The 18353-nt window shown below is 34.6% G+C and overlaps 1 protein-coding gene and 1 long non-coding RNA gene across 3 annotated transcripts; both read right to left on the bottom strand.

Annotated features, from left to right (window-relative positions):
- Positions 1-2562: 2562 nt before the first annotated feature.
- Positions 2563-7307, bottom strand: LOC128211942 (uncharacterized). 2 transcript variants are annotated; one of them, XR_008257359.1, is made up of 4 exons: positions 6778-7307; positions 5914-6042; positions 5466-5609; positions 2563-4732 (listed from the first exon to the last, which is right to left on the bottom strand). It is a non-coding gene; the product is annotated as an uncharacterized LOC128211942 (long non-coding RNA). The 2 variants fall into 2 exon arrangements; XR_008257358.1 differs by having other exon boundaries at positions 5492-5609.
- A 3584-nt stretch (positions 7308-10891) lies between these two features.
- On the bottom strand, positions 10892-15544 carry LOC128210283 (uncharacterized). Its single transcript, XM_052914519.1, has 2 exons — positions 15157-15544; positions 10892-12207 (listed from the first exon to the last, which is right to left on the bottom strand). Exon 2 carries the CDS (start codon positions 12200-12202, stop codon positions 11351-11353), a length of 852 nt encoding a protein of 283 aa, XP_052770479.1. The 5' UTR covers positions 12203-12207; positions 15157-15544; the 3' UTR covers positions 10892-11350.
- Positions 15545-18353: the final 2809 nt, after the last annotated feature.

The following is an 18353-nucleotide window of genomic DNA, read 5'->3' as shown; positions in this document are numbered from 1 at the left end:
GCCGTAGTCTACAAAAGAAAAAACGTAAGCTCTTTGGTAAAATATCTAAATAAGGTTCATATTCCAGACAGGTTTTAAAATGTCTATACACATCTAACATCGTGCTATTTTCTATAGTACTATACCAATCTTGTTTAAAAGTATCGATAATTCTACATTTGAATTTTTTTATGAATGATTTAACATCAATATTGTAAATATCACCAAAAACATAACTAAAACCATAATCATTTAATATCTTTTTAACATTATACCCCCAATTACGGCAACCTTTATCACTATCACTCTTAGCCTGATTGTATACAGATTTTATGATAATATTATCACTGTTAGCAACCTTAAACCAATAAGACAATATACGCACATATCTATGAATATATAATGGATATCTACCCAACTCTCCGTAAACAGTGGCATTGCAAGTGTTTGTTTTAACGTTCAGTAATCTTTTACAAAATTTCAAATGAATTCTTTCTAATTCCTTTGATTTAGTATACCCCCAAACCTCTGCCGAATAATTTAAAATAGAACCAACAAATGCGTCAAATAACTGACACATAATTTTGGGTTTTAAGTCATAATCTTGACATTTACAAAATAATACGTTCATTGCCTTAAGTGCTTTGCCATTTAAATGTTCTTGGTTCAGGTTAAAATTTCCAGTATAATTAAAAACAACACCCAAATAATTAAAATCATCAACAACTTGTATATCATGACCATTGTAAGTCCATCTTTCATTGGGAAATAATCCGCCTCTTTTACGAAACACCATGATTTTCGTCTTATCAATATTCACCTTTAATCCCCAGGTATTACAGTAATTTTAGAAGATGAGACGTAAATGACGAGAAGTTAATTGTGAGAAATGTAAATGAGTAATAAAAATATGAATAAACACAACCGTATCGATTCAACATCGGAATCTCTGAAAATAATTCCTTTTTGTCACTTTGCTTTGCAATATGGCCATTTTGTAAAAAAAAACGATTTATTGATATTTCTTTTACATTTTATATTTAATATACATAAAGTAGTAAACGTCAGCCTTTGAACATATGAGCGATTTCCACAACGCAACACATAATAAGTGTCTTAGTAAACAGACTACTTCATACTTGAAATATATTTCATAACAGACTGGAGAATTGAAAATCGGGTCGTTCGAAACATCGGTTCCCTCTAGGTTTAGGCTCGGTCCCCTGCGACCTCGAGCGTTCGCAGTTTTACTGTAGTTCGACATTGCGAGTTTCGACTGTATAAAAGAACGTAAAATATTTATATAGTTTAGGTCTAGATAACACGATAGGCGTTTCGCTACTGAGACCATCATAGGTGGCGCTACGACCTTTTTGTAAACTGCATCATTTATCTCTTACAGTACCTTGTTTAAGTCTTTGTCGAGCATCAGCAATTCAAATATAGCACGTACAGAAACTGATAATTCAGGCCTCAATATCACAACAATACTTACATCAAATCTCAATCGCAGTCTCAACTCATTTAACTACATAATAGCATTTTGTATCATACAAAACCTATATGTTTTAATTATGTAAAATATACATTTTCCCATAAAATGTGTTGATAAAAACCTTTGTCATTAGATCGAAGAAAACTTATTATAAGGCAAAATAATTACTTTCTTAACTGTTTATAAACGTTGAGTTGTACTCAATTACAATAAATCCTGTAGAATCTTTTTTCTTTTGAATCTTGACCAATGCTTTTAATCAACAAATCCTATGAGAGAACCTTTACGGGTAAAACGATATACCATTATAATGTTTTTGTTAAAAAAGTTGAGTCTGAGATTGACATTTGACTTAAGCTTTTTTGTGATATTGGGTCCAGAAATATAAATATAATGCTGTTTGAAATTTTGAACGTTATTGGTAATGCGGTATACCATTTTATTGAAACAGCGCTTGTTCAGGGCTGGTATTCAATATTGGTCTTAATTTGATCTAAAAACGATGTAGCTAATCGGATAACATGCTATTAATAACTGACTAATACACTGAATCAAGTCAATGATGTATGAACCAAAATAATATGAACTAAGGCTGCGTCTACGAGCTTGAAGTTCTTATTATGAAACACGTGTTCTAAATACATCGCGGCCGGCATATTTGGCCTCCCGGGCCATCAAGAACAACTGGCTGTTTTATATAGACAAGTCGAAAAACTTTTCAGTATTAAAGTTAAGCACAGAGCCTTAATTTATGAATATTCATATGGCAAGGACGAAGAGGCTTTTTTGAATGTGCCTTTCAGCTGTATAATTATTTTGATATCGGGTCTACACTCCAGTTACCAGAAAAACCATTTTTTGAAGAAGTAAAAGACACAGACCATTATTTGTCAAGATTTAATGAATACTAGTATGATAATACAGGCATATCTCTATTGTTCGCCATCTTCCTTGCCACATACTTTGCATGATCTCTCAGTATTTTGATCAGTAATTAAGACCATAGTGAAAGAAATCGGCTAAGTAGTGTGAAGGAAATCGTTCCTATTACCAGATGTGGTCTTTCACACCTTCCATAAAGCAAGCAGTAAGTATTTCACAGTTTATTCATGAGTCCTTAATTTACATAGATACACTATCTACAAACATTTATAAACTAAAGCTATAAAATATGAGATAAATATGCACATGGCCATTGTAAATGAGTAATGTGATAATCATACAGTTATGTTGCAGTAGACAAATTATTAATTATTATAAACAAGAACTAGGTAGCATATAATAATAATGAGGATAAAACATGAGCAATCAGCTGATACTGAAGACATTTTTAAAAAAAAGTAAAAGATGAATATATGGTCACCTTGGTGCAAGAACACAATATCTGCTTCTATATCTATATGCAGTTATTGAGTTATTGCACTAAGGTGATTTATTATATTCTTGTAGCAATAACATTCAATACTCATATTTGAAGACTTAACTTCAACACTATTCATTTCATAAAATATGTCGATTTAACTGCAACATCAGTAAAACATTCCTTTGACCAAATGCATGAGTATAATCCCTGATAAACAGTCAATAAAACAATTCTTTTTAATATTTGTCAAGAGCATTATCACATTTGAAAAAAACTATATTGTTTACACAGAAAAAAATAAAAATAAAATAAAAGTTAAGGAAAAATATGAATGCAATAAATTGCCCATTGAGGTCAAACATAAGAACATTACTCAACTTTTATTAAAACTTCAAACCAAAAGATTTAAGGGGTTTACTTCCATTTTCAAAAAAAACTAGTAACTAGTATATTTTTTAAAGCACATTTCAATATATGCACTATATTTCCATCACATAAGTGTTTTGTTTATAGTAAGTATAATTGTAGAATAAGTCTGTAATTAGAATTGTGAAAGAAACTACATGGTCTTAATTAAGCAGTGTAATGTACATGTTTGTCAAGTTAAGAAGTTGTTAATAACTTTCCTGTTTGTACATGAACTAAAGCAAGTACTTTTTGCTTTTGATTGTTTTCCTTTAAAGCATTGATATATAATAAAGAAAAATCGATTATGGAGGAAAATATCAAAATGCCATAAAAGTTTTGCTATTACTTAAAGCTGCACTCTCACAGATTTACTGTTTTGACAACTTTTTTTATTCTTTGTCTTGGAATTAGATTTTTTTTGTAATTATCTGCTTACCAGTGATGAAAGACTGCTGACAAAAGATCAGATCGCAGATTTTCATATTACCATTCCAAATATAATGTTTTATGACTTGTACCGTTACTAACGGTTTAATAAAAATCCATAAAACATCGTTTTTGGGACGGAAATATGAAAAGCTGCGATCTGATCTTTTGTCGGAAGTCTTTTATCATTGGTTTGCAGATATTTATGCAAAAACTTGTTCATTCAGACAAAAAATAAAAAAGTTGTCAAAAACGTTAATCTGTGAGAGTGCAGCTTTAACATCAGATATCACAATAAATGAAAAAAAAAGGTATAACACATGTTAGAAAATAAATTACATAAAAAGCTGTTTAATTTCTGATAAAAATAGGATAGAAACTCTATCGCTAAACTATGACAAAAATAGTGCTATTACTTTGATATATAAAGTCTTCTTGATGTTTTTTGTTCTGAGTTATATCCTAAAATATGACATTATATAAATATTGCATGGCTTCCAGTGGGACAGTACAGTATTTACCCGAATGTTGACAATATGTACTGTCACACTTGAAGCCATGAAATATTTATTTTATTACACGGATACATTTATATACATATATAAGATTTTTACCATAACACAACTTTCAAGTTTAATCAATTCATTCTGTAATTATTGTTTGTTTACATTAGCTGTCATTTTTTGGAAATGTCGTTTAGAAATAAGGCAAACACCGGTTGTAACCAGATTCACAATACATTTTAATACATGTAAGCAATTTTCATAGTTCCACCGACAATGATTTTTCCAATTTTTACACTAAAAACTATCAGTTTTTGCAATACAGTGTCAAATTATGTTAAGCTCTATGCCACCTATTTCTTCTCTTTCATGCAACTTTAATAAAATATTGATACTTGAACACAAGCACTCTTTTTTCTGTATTCACATCCGGATCTTAGTCAACGGGGGGCAGATAACTGTGGTCTTGAGCCTATTGAAGCAACAGTTTTTCAGAAACATACTTCAAAATTCCTATAGTTCAACTTCAGGCTATATGCAGTCTATATGCAACACATACTGAAAGTTAAACAATGATATATTAAACACTAAATGAATGAGACAAGTATTAGCACCTGCGGTATTTTCATAAAAAAAACAGAAACAGCCATTTCCCTTAAATGGTAAGCCGCAAACCTTTGAAGAGCCATTATTTCCTTATGCATTGGAATAATTTAACCAAGTAAAGTTTTCCTTGTAGCTTTCAATAGTGTCTATAGAACAGACCACAAAAATGGCCTGCCTTCTTTTTTAAGATTTTTATCTAAGCAAAATAAGGTTTTTCCACTTAATCGGCTTAGTGTTTTATATAAAAAAGACAAAGAGCCAAACTGAAATGCTTCAACTTGTCAAAATTTTGCTTTTCTGGTCCACTTATATACAAAGGTAACAGAACTGTTCAGTTTAACAAAAGAAATTTAGTGATCATGTGTTTATAGACAGTCTAAACACCACTATATGTCAAATTGTTTGCTTCTGGGACAAATGGCGCAACAAAGGAAATGGCAAAAAACACCAAAACTGAAAGATTCATGACAACTGCTAGTGTTTTCATGTATGAGGTGGCTACATGATGTAGAAAATGCAGAGATAGCATTAATATGCCCATTTTTAAAAACTTATTACTTTAAGTATCTGTTTTGAAGGCTAGATTTGGCATAACATTCAGAGTACAACATTTCACCATTGTCCATAAGTTGCTTATTTACACCTGATTTGCTATAAATCTCACTCTTTGGAATCATTTACATACAAACAAGTACTACAGGGTTGACTAACATCTTCATTCTTCTGTATTATTGGATTCAGAGCTGCATCTCCTGGATTCAGATTGCAGGACTACCGCCGGGGGGGGGGGGAAGCCGCAGCTAACTGGAGCTTATTGGCACATCATGATCTGCAAGCAAGACACAAAAGCAATGTTTTACACTAATAAAACTATCTGCCACTACTGTTAAAGTTTGAAAAAGGCCTGTAAACACTCATTTGAGGCATACACAATCTTTTATGAATCAAAAATGTGATAAATATGTAGAAAGGTTCATGAATTCAAGGATTTTCAGGACAATTTTATGAAATATATTGTCTTTTGGACATTTTGCAATCAGTTATTAACAATTCAAAGGTTAATCTCATCTTATTGAGTACCCAGATGCATTTTGAAAGCATTAAAACCAGACATGCTTAGAATTTCTTCTTACTTGGAGACGGTATTCCTTTCTCGGAAATCGTTGCCGAGAACCGGTATGGAAAACCACACGAGACCACATTTTGACCAGCACTGGTTCTTGTCCTTGAAAATTCCTCTGTGGCTACAGCAACCAGGCTGGCTGTTGAAATAAGCAATAACTTAGGGTTTTAAGACATTTATAATGTAAGTTTTTTTTTTTTTTTTAAATACATGAAAGGAAAAGGCTCTTATCTGTATGAAAGCGGCTCACTTTTTTATTTCGTTTGCCTTGAGAAATGGCAAGTTTTTAAATGTATAAACTGAATAAATGAATGAATATATATGAATTAATTAATGAATTAATGAAAGGTGGCATTATTTCTTTAAAATAGGGATCTCATTGTGTTGCTGTGATTGTTAAAGTATATGTTTAAAGTAGATGTTTTCTTGTCCATAAGCTGAAAATCATATGCACACTAATGCACCAGTCAATTGTAACCGCGGTCCCTCAGTTCTGGGGGTATACCGGGGAAAAGGGCCGTGTTTTTACTTCCAGGTGGTCCCGTAGGGCCTGGTGACCGCGGAGGTTGGGCCTTATATAGAATCTCTGGGGTGCGGGGGCATTGGCCGGATTTAACCATCAGTTTGTCCCCGCAGGCCGGGATTTTACCCGGGGTTGGCTGGACCAAAAGTCAAAGTCCCGGCTATTCCCCGGACCTGGGGGGGGGGGTGGAGGGGGGGGGGGGCTTGGTAACAATTGACTGGTGCATGAAGAAAACATGTTGCTGCAACAAATGTGTAGTAAGTTTTGATTAATGGCTTATAGAATTTGCAATTAATGTAATGTTTGCTTAAAAGAGCAAACAAAATGTGCAAATAGATGCACAATACAGACCATGGCATACGCCAAGTATGGCTCGGCCGGGTGGCGGGCTGGCTGTCTGGCTGGTTCATCATCGTTTCCTCCCGGGTCTGTTTAAAATAATAAGAAATGAAAATAAATAACCGCACAACACCTACTCAAACATATAATAATTGACACCCTTATAGCCTATACAACATACTCAATCAACACATTTCTGGCATACCAGTTTAAATTGATGGGATTCAATATCTATTTGAGAGCTGGCTTTAATTTCACACAGTAAAAAATATATCAATATGTTTGAAACAGTGAAGGATTGTTTTTATTGTTTATAAATGTCTATAAATCACCACAAAGCATATATAATAAAAATGTTTTGAATTTTGCTATGCCTATGCTTTACTATATTAGAGCTGGCATTGTAAATGTCTTGTTAATTTTACATGAACAATATTGTTTTTTTAGTAATTCATATAGACTGTGTTTTAAGAACAAATTGAGAAGAAAATATTTCTCTACCATATTCTATTTCAGCTGTTTTAGCTGTTAGGAAGAGTAAATTGCACACCTACAACCATGTTAAAAACTTCTGAAAAATATTGCAAAAACCGCCACTGTTTTTGTGCTGAACTGATGACCCCGCATTTTCTGATTATATGCAGGAGAAAAAAGGTTTTATTAACATTGCTTGTCGGGAGGGGAAACCCCTCCCCAACCCACCCCATTTACATAATTAATAACTTAACTGTCATTGTTTTACTTTGTAGCAAATAGTTTGTCTAAAACTGTCTTGCATGTTTATACATGCCTTCAGCTGAATAATTTTGAAAAGAGGTTAACTTAAAGAAATTCTGTGCGGAAATATGTGCCAGTTTAAGCACGACATGTCAATACATTTCATCTCGTCTAAAGGTATCCTTATGAAAACCTTTGTAAAAAAAATCACCAGTAAGACACTGTAGCTCTAGTGTTATCATGTGTTATCATGTAATTCTGCCAAAAAGAAACACTGCCTTTTATGCTGAAACTTCCCCTGTGTTCATAATCTATAATGCTCACATTATAATGCTTGTTGAAACCAGTTCAAACATGCCAAATTTGATGGTTGTCAAACCCTCCCCTCAAACCCTCCCCTCTAAAACAAATTATGAATTACTAAACATTTGATTTCATTATTTGTGCTGAAGTATTTTTTTCTGTAATTTCATTCATACATCTTTATCGCTTAAAGTATTCGCGAGTCATCTGCCCCACTCTGCCATGACAATTTTTTTTATTCAATAAGCATTTTTTATTTTTAAACTGGGCTGAAGTGTGTTTGGGTTAGGACCAGCTGCCGAGTTAGCTCTGAGTAGCTATATAGAGTTCCGGCTGCGGTGTTGTGTTTAATCACCTCACTGGGCATAATTACACTCAGGTTACCCACAATCGTGGCAGCAGTAAAAGAGCAGAAGTGCCTACATGTTGGCCTAAATGGTTAAAGGGACTGTGTCACAGATCTATAAGCACCAAAAAAAGTTTTTTTCTGTAACGAATCTCAGGACACCGACTAGCTAATCACGCATAAGGAATGAATTCTACCTGGTAATCTTTTTTGATGGAAAAATATAAAATATCTCCTGAACTTAAATACATTGTAAACTATGTGATACTTCAGTAAGTAAGTTTCAATGCATTGTACACATTGATGCCAAATTTATGATATTTTTCGACAATTTTCATTTTTTTTCGCTATTTTATCATCTGTGAGACAGCCCATTTAATGGGCGGACAAGTCTAGTCTGTGAGAGTTGAAACCAGCTGCCCATTTAACTCAGTTGGCAAAAGCGCCGTGCTAGTGTTCCTGCGGTCGTGAGTCTGAGCCCCACACCAGGCTCACTTTTCTTCTCAGGTTTACCATAAGCATGCACGATGGTTTTTAATGAAAAGGAAAAAAAAATTAGTTTTCACTACTTCAGTTTTAACATTTTTATTCAATACTTTAATTTTACAATACAATAAACGAAGAACACAGTCGCACAGTTAACAGTTAGTTAGTTTGGCATGTATAGTGATGAGTCATAAATTATGACCTGAAGGTCATATCTGGATACCGATTGCATCAACTTAGCTTGTTCATTATCCGTAAAAACCAACGTTATGTCATTATGGTGTCCAAACAGCAACGTATGAACGATTGAATTTACAATGACAAGTATAATTCTAGTACAACTCACCGTGAAAGCAACGTTAAATCCGTGTTATTGCACCATGGTGAAAGTTTCTATATAGTAGACACATTGAAGGAAAACGTCACGCGCACCTGCAATGTGCCTATATGCAAATCATTGTTTACATTAGCTGTCGTAAAATGCGCATAAATACATTTAACTTCATTATTTAGATATCAAGTTTAAACGGTATTTTTTAAGATGTGGGGTAAAAAAACACAATTGTTATGACAAGCCCTGTTCGTTTTGTATTATTATTGCAGAGTTATGAAATATAATTTCCGGTGAAAAAAGTACTCTTTAGACGTGTATTCATTATATGTGTTCTCCACTCCTTTTATGGAAGTGCCGAAGGTGGATTGTACATGTACCTCGGGTATTTCCGTATTGATTTTCATTGGTTAACGGAGGTCAAACCCCGCCCTAAACATGTACAATTTGCTTGCCGGCATGCACGCGCTTTATATGAACAATGTATGACGAGCTTTTCTGGTTTTCATTTTCACGGTTCAGTGGTGCCCAAATTTTTTAATGCCTATCACTCCGGCAAAAAAAGATGTAGTCCCTTGCATACACGGACAAACCGTAAGAGGGCTTGTACAGACAAACGCTTTTGTCTTCAAGCCCGTATTAACTGCTCAAAAACCATACCACACAGTAGACCATTGTATTTTAAGTTGGATATGCCGTTTACGCATTTATCATTTTAAAGAAAAGAATACTATTTAAATCATAAGCCAAAGGTACATTTTTATTTCTAATTGATGAAATGGCAAGATGAATGTTTTAAACATAGATAATGATCTTTCGAACGATGACTGAGATAATGATGATACCCATAATCGTCCTTTTCCTACCTCTGATCATCATCAGTTTTATTTTTATCCTCACCATGATGACTTTTATTATCACAACATTTGCTATAATGTTGATTGTGTTGATTGAGATGATGTTCATTGTGATAATGACAGTGCGAATGATGACCATCATTATCATCATAAGCAGCATCTACATTTTTATCAATATCTTTTTTTTAATTTTATTACCTTATCATCACAGTAAATCGAATGATGATATTGATGGTAATGATAGGGAGAGAGATATTGTGATAATTGTTTGTTGCAGTGTAAGATTGCAATATATTTCACCGACTATTTTTCAGTTTTTTTATATGCCTTTAAAGCGCGCCAAACTGTTAGTGTGACGTTATTTCGGATTTGACGCCTACGTTTGATTTGGAAGTGAATGCAGGTTTACCAAACAGTGTTTTTTTCAATCATTGGAACAGTGAAACATGATGTTTTTTTCAAACTCTTTAACTTTACGAAAAGAATACACTAAGATCATGATGGTGATGCAGGACGATCGATATTGTTGATTCATTGAACTTCTCTGATACTTTTTGGAACAGCGGCTCTTTCCGGTTCTTTCATCGACGCATAGAGCTCCCGGATGTGGAAAGATCTCTATATTGTCTGGCACTGCAGTTTGATGTGCGAGGTTGTGCTGTTTACTATTACTCACCCATAATCGAACTACGATTGCAATTCTTGCGAAATTTGACATTTAAGCTCTTCAATATCAAGCCTAAATCGCCGGGCCTCGGAAGATTTACGGCGCTCCTCAACCAAATGTTGGAGGGTAGCCCTTTCTTCTTCCAGAGCTTCAAAGTCTTGCGGAATAGGATTCAGTCTGGGTCTCAGCAGTTTCAAGTGTTTTATAATCCTCCTCCTCACGGTCCAACTCCGAAATTTGTGTTCTTCGAGCGACGATGGCCTCTTCGAACGCGAAGTTTTGGGCCGAGCTCCCGAATACGCCATGAACAAATATAAGACGACCGTTCCCGCGACTTAAATTCTAAAAATGAATGTGAGCGCCAAATTAAGAAAATCAAACGTAGCATTACCGAACAGGAATTAAAGGAACTATAGGTACAAGAGTTAACTCCCTTATAATTCAGATTTTTGATGCAAAAATTGCAAACTACAAGATGCATCATAGCGTGTGGTATATTTCATTTCTAGAGACTTGGTAAATTAAATTGGTTTAAAAAATTGTGATCAAAAAGATAAACAAACACACTTTTTATAGTAATGATGAAAGAAAAAAAGACAAATTATATGAGTCCAATTATTAAAAACTGGACGTTTGTAAACAATAAAATGTTTTATGTTTTTTAAGTAACGCAAAGTTGTAAACAAACAGTGTTAATCATACTTAGATTTACAAACACAAGATGATCAATGTAATTATCAGATACATTTTTCGTCATTACAATCAAATAAACGCTCCAGATATGTTTTCAAGACAATGTTGATTATGACGACCGTAGCCAATACCATTGACGTATGCGATCCGTAACCATCATAATATCTGGCTCAACCGCTCCAAGATCAGCCCATGATTCCACCGCCATGTCCAAAGTGACCGTGTCCACCGCCACCGTATCCACCGCCACCGTAACCTCCACCGATTCCGCCTTTTTTTCCACCACCACCGTATTTACCGCCACCGTATCCTCCACCGCCACCGTATCCTCCACCGCCACCGTATCCACCATAACCGCCACCGTGTCCACCACCACCGTACCCACCCCCACCGTATCCACCACCACGACCGCCACCGTATCCACCGCCACCGTATCCACCGCCACCGTATCCTCCACCGATTCCACCGCCACCGTATCCACCATGACCGCCACCGTGTCCACCGCCACCGTATATTTTACCGCCACCGTATCGACCGTGACCGCCACCGTATCCACCACCACCGTATCCTCCACCATGTCCGCCGTATATTCCACCGCCACCGTATCCACCATGACCGCCACCGTATCCACCGCCACCGTATCCACCGCCACCGTATCCACCGCCACCGTATCCACCGCCACCGTATCCACCGCCACCGTATCCACCACCACCGTATCCGCCGTATTTTTTACCGCCACCGTATCGACCTTGACCGCCACCGTATCCACCGCCACCGTATCCTCCACCGTGTCCGCCGTATATTCCACCGCCACCGTATCCACCGTGACCGCCACCGTATCCACCGCCACCGTATCCTCCACCGTGTCCGCCGTATATTCCACCGCCACCGTATCCACCGTGACCGCCACCGTATCCACCGCCACCGTATCCACCACCACCGTATCCACCAACACCGTATCCACCACGGTACTTATAGCCATAGGATACAGAGAGTGTTAGTGCAAGGCACATTCCAAGGTGGAAAAGGACCTTCATTGTTCCTAAAAAAGTGATTTTTAAAGCTAAATAATTACAATTAGGATATTACACGGGGAAATAACAATAATGTATTTACCATGAGCAGCTGTCAAATGTGTTTAAATATTAATATTAATATTAAGAAAGCGCTAGGACTTAGATTCACAAATTTAACGAAGAATCATGTAAAACACTTTAGATATTAACATTTCCGTATTAAAGTGACTCGTTCACGTTATATGTAGACATACATCGATCGAATAAATAATTTAGTGTAAAATGTTAACATTAGTCATGCTTTAATGATATAACACCGTATACAGTTAAAACTAGTGCTCATTTGAGGAGAAGTATTTAAAATATTTCAAAAGGTACTATGTTCTTTAAACGCATTGTAACGCTATCACAAAAAATGGCTTTGATTTACAATATTCTGTTCAAATGAGTTGCTTCAGGCGTTTGTTCATAAAAAGACCGTAAAATATCTTGATTAAAAGACAGTTTATAAAGTGTTGCCTACATTGGAAAGTCAAAGAGAGCCTTTAAGTCATATGAGGTTAGTTTCGTCTGGATAGCTCTTTTGGCATTAGGACATAATCGACTACAGCAATACAAATTTCCGACAAGAACGACAAACTACGAGGGCGGCTTTGACTTTTATCACGCAATATGCACCTTCAAATTAGATTAATGAAAGGACGGTTCGAACAGTCTCTGCGGGTTCAATGTTCCGGCACATTTTAAACTACCGACCGCTAGTGTTATTGCACATGCACAGCTATTTCGAGCTACTAAGGTCGAAACAAACTTGAAACAAAATCCCATAAAATTCGATATTGTTAAGAGTTAAAAAAAAATATTTTATCAAATCATATGAATTGGCGCAATATTTGATTAAAGCTTGATAGCTGAACACATTTTTTATCATAAAACGGTAAAAGATAAACAAAAAAATAAACATACACAAAGTTAACACGAAAAGTTTTTTTCAATTTCTCAATTAAGCAAACATTAATTATTTAATTCATGCGTCAATTACATTCTTTAAAGAACATTGTTTTCTCGATTTAAAAAAAAAAAACCTTTTGATAAACAACTTTTTACAGTAACTTCTCTATAATTGTTAACACTAGATTCTGAACATTTTTTATGGAGGTGAATACCAACACATTCAGTCATTATTCAGGAAAGTAACCAGCATTCAAAATATTATTGTATAAATGTACATTATATATTACGTATATCATCCAACAAAACACATATTTGCGAAGAAAGAATATCTATAGTAGCGATTGAATATTATATTAACATATAATTATTGCCATAGTTTTTACATTGTTCTCGAACAGAAATAGCCCAGTCGAGTTCTGGGACAAACGTATAGGTCAACTAAAGTCGATAGTATATTTAAAATATTCGGCATCATAGTTATTTCCACCAAATGTGTTGGTACCTAACTTTGAAGAAATTCATGAAATTCATAAAGTGTTACTTTATTTGGTTTATTGGAAGATGTGGCCTTAAGAACTCCCAAACTCCACTTTGGTCTTTTATCCTCAAGTGGTCAATATCTATCATTATTGTTCTATAATCATTTGTTTATTCGAACAATAATACTTATATTTTCGGTCACATAAAATCAAACTGCTCTAAATACTAGCTTCTTGAATGAGTTTATTCATGGTAAAACAAAATTGTACCAGTAGTTGAAAACTTCAAATTCAGTCTTTATATAAACATTATTTAGGCAAAAATTAATCGGATACACCACAACGTGTGTTAGTAAACTTAGCTAGTAAATTGGTAGCAGACTCTTCACTCGAATAATCTGTAGAACCAACAACATTATTAAATGCAGTCAAACTTGCAATTATCCCGGCTAAATTAAAACATATTTATTTGGGTACATTCGCATATAAACAACAAGTGCACTAATACTTGAGTAATAAGAAGCAAGTTTAGCTAACTTAACTAAATTCCCCTCATCTTCATTATCCTGAATTGAAACTACTCTCGGATACAGACATTCATTTTATATGTAATCTCTGAGTGATTTGTTGTATTTGGTATAATATTGCCATATATCAATAAACTATGTAAAATGGAGCGCGATCACTCCATTAATTAAAACATTTGTAAAATCTTTAATCTTAGAAAATTAAGTTCACCTGATGAAATCCATTATGTACTAGGTTGTAGCTATTTTACAGAATATAGAATAATATTCATTAAGAGAAAAATCATTACACAAGTATCCTAATTTTTTGTCATAAAAATATGTAAATTCCTCAAATGTATTGTAAATAAATTTAGTTTAAGAATGTAACACTATGTCTCCTCAACAAATAAATCTTTTTTTGTTTGAACTTATGTATTGGGATCCAATTGAGTTAAAACTTCTTAATAATTAGCAGTGCCGTAGCCAGACTTAAAAATACACCGAGGCAGAATGCTCCCCCCCCCCCCCCGATTATTTTTTTTGCAAGAAGCGAATTCCTGCATTCTGGAGTATCTTTGGTCAATGGTTTGCTTACATTGAGGCAAATGAAGTTGGTCGATAAAACATAATTTTTAGAGCCATAGAATTTGTTGTATGCCATAAAAACACCGAGGCAGCCTCGATGTGCCTCAGTGTAGCTACGGCACTGATTAGAAACTCTAAATACATATCGTTATTATTATGTCCAACGAGTTTGTAATGCCTCATTATGTTGTAAAGTATAATTCCATGCTCATTTTGTCCTGTATTTGTGACATGAATGATGTTTAATTAACTTGAGAACTTGAAACTTGATAACAATATACCACCTGAGAAAATCTATCTGTACACCTTCATAAAATTGACCAAACTGCACAATCATGTACGCAATGCAAATACGTCTGAGAAACCCTTGAAATGAAATAATATGACAACATTCAAAACAATTCACACCAACACCACCAAAACTTTAATCAACAAACGAAACACTTACTGGTTTGCAGGAATAATCGTTACATCAGGAGACACTGTGATATTAGCCACTTGAGCAAAGGTCTTATATAATACTGTGGACCTTATTACTGATCTCGTTGATAGACTACGATAGAAATTCATGTCCTCTTCTTAGCCGCAAAACGTAGTCATTCATGATTTTTGTTTTAATTGGCCTTCATCCATCTCTCGTTAATTTTTAGGAATAACCTTTCCTTTTTTGATTAAGCTCTGTAATAGAGGGCTTTCCCCAACCTGAAAATGATCATATAGAAATGTAAAAACAAATATGAGAAATTTTAATTTTCAACACGCGAGGTAGGTGTAGGGTGAATCTCAACGACATTGATATAATCATTTCATCCTTTAAAATTTCTACCACGTGAGTGAGTAGAACCATAACTAGTCATCTCAAGATGATCTATCCATGTGTCCACCAAAAAGATCCAATAAAAAACCGGAAACAATTTCAGACTGGGTATTGTGTGTCCTTTAAATAGAAATATCGACTAAATCTAATATCATTAGATAAGTGCTTTTTTTGCTACAAGCCAATTTACTATGGTTTTATTATTTTTGTTTTATCTTTTTATAATAGTAATGTTTGTGTGTTAATTATATTTATGCGATGCATCTGTACTTTAAATTGCAGTTTTTATTATCGTTAATATGTTTTGTTTGTTAGGGCATTGTAATCAGCGAATGATTTGCTTTATCCAATCAAATTAGGGGCGTTGTAATAGGTGAACGGATTTATTTGTTGATGATTTTAATGTTAAAACTGTTGAACAAACGAATGAATTTCCTTAACAAACGAATGTATCACCTACAAAAAGGAAAACATGTTCTCTTTGGGGGGTTTTATTAAGCGATATATCACTGATGCAACTAGCTATATCGGTAAATGTTTAAGTTTGGCTCATTTTGTGACTTTGAAGTCTTGCTTGATTCTTTAAGATAAATGAAAAAAGTATCTTTAAATCAAGTAGATTGATGTAATATGTTGGAAAATTATTATTTGAATTGAAATTAATTTCTCAACATTTTTTAATGTTGTCATGAAATAAAGTCTTCATTTTGTTTGTTAGAGTTGAATACTTATGTGAACAACTACACACACAAGTCCTATTTAAGAAGTACTGTCATTTTTTGTGAGAATTTCGTACTAAGTCTTGTATAACCCCTTTGATCGACAAATGGCTCAATGGCAGGGAAAAGCGAAAAGGAAAATCATAAATAAGTCAGTTAAAATGAAATTAAAAGAAATAATTGAATTTGTGTCTTATATATAGCAATTGGATCAGCCTATTGTTTGTTGTAGAGTTTCAGCGTTTGCCTTAATATGGTAACTTTTATGCAAAGAGTTAAAACAGTCATGAATAATTTAATAATATTTCTTCATTTTGGTAAAAAATAGCCAATACAAGGGCAGTAATGTCAGGTGCGTCCAGGTTTCCTGGTTCATTGTTTTGGGTGAAAAACGGCGAGTATTACCATTGTTTCCTATATGTTTCAACGATATTTTTAGAACTTTGCACCAAATTAAGAGCAATTGCTTGTCTAATATGACGCTTGTTCTTGATGAAAATTATGTCTGTATTAAAATATCTCGTGGAAAACAATGCACGTTCTTACTAGGCTTACCGACTCACAAATGCACTTTATTCTTCAAAACAACGATTTAATACCGTTCTACCGCGTGCAAACCTCACCCGATACTTTGTTTTGGTCAATGACAGTATTGATATTGTTTTCCGAGTGCAGATAGCCAATTTTGGAGATAAATCGGCACATTTAAGAAAGTGCTTACTGGTTCATTCTGTACATTTTAAGAACCCAGGTTCATCCCAAATCTAAAGGGTCATTTTAAACAGAGCTCTCTGTTTAAAGAAGAACTGTCTTTTAGGTTATAAAGTAAGTCGAGACACGGTTAAGTCTTTATTTAGGACTGTATTTAAATGAGTTTTGACGTACTACATTTAAGACCTTAAATTGCTGACTGTTTCCTGAAGGTTGTTTCCCTTTTTATTTCGAATGCGAAAATTAAACATATCGCTTTAAAACATCTGAATACTCTGTAAAGTAGTAAACTCTTTGTTTCTTTTCATTGTTTTTTCCTAAAAAGGCAATTTTGAATAATCCATGATTTTACCTTACATTAACTATTTTGATTATACCTTTCAAATATCTTAATTATTAATTTTATCATCAATTTCAGTTAAAAATGTCAGCTGCATCTGTCTTTCGTCAATGTGGGGAACTCTTTAAGAGTATCCTAACACTACGCCAGCACGAAAAGAGACAAACCAGGAAAGAACACTACAAGTGTGATGTATGCGGGCATGAAATTGCATCACGTTCGTTGCATGTTTAGTTTAAACCTATTATTTTACAACGATTGTATAAAAGTTAACACAACGTTATATCAATCACTCTCGTTGGCCCGATGTTTCGATAGAGTGTGGTCTTGTGTTGTGGGGGAAACCGAAGTACCCGGAGGAAACCCACGTTTCCGGCTTGGTGACCACAAACCAAACTCTTCGCATGAATTACATATGCAGCGAAACAGCGAAATCACCATCATGACAAGTGTTATGTTGGTGAAAGATGTTGATATTCATTTTCGACTAAGTTTGACCTGAAGAGACACAATGGCAGAGAGGATAAAATAAATATTAAAGTACTCTTACAAGTTTTGTGAGTAAAAGGCGGAGAAAAAAGGCCGATGTACAGGACCATGAAGATTCGCACACCAATGAAAGTCGACATGTTTGTATGGTTTACCGTCACCACCAGAGTTTGAGGCGACACGGTGCTCAACAAGCGGAAAGAATGCGCCATGCAGTCTGTTCAGCTCTAAGCAAGCTTTCGCCATCCACATAAGAGGTGTACTCCCGCAGACAAAGAAAACATGCCCATTATGTTGCCAGTGCATAGCAGCCAGCTATCTTCCAAGGCACTTGAAAAATGTTCACAATCAAACAAATGCATAAAACGTGTAATTTTTCATCAGTGAAAACTGTGAACTAGTACAATTACAGGATATTCGAAACATATTATTTTCAAACTTGCCAAATGTTGTTAATATTATAAGAATCTCTCAAATATCTTTATTGTATAATTTTCATATTGTGCATGCATTTAATGCTGCTTGTTTATCAATAATAAAAGCACATTTGTTAGTTTTTTAGAAATGTT

This window comes from Mya arenaria, chromosome 12 (genome assembly GCF_026914265.1).
Source record: "Mya arenaria isolate MELC-2E11 chromosome 12, ASM2691426v1".
Classification (NCBI taxonomy): domain Eukaryota; kingdom Metazoa; phylum Mollusca; class Bivalvia; order Myida; family Myidae; genus Mya; species Mya arenaria.
Note: the sequence above shows the minus strand (reverse complement) of the source record. Positions and strands in the feature narration are given on the sequence as shown.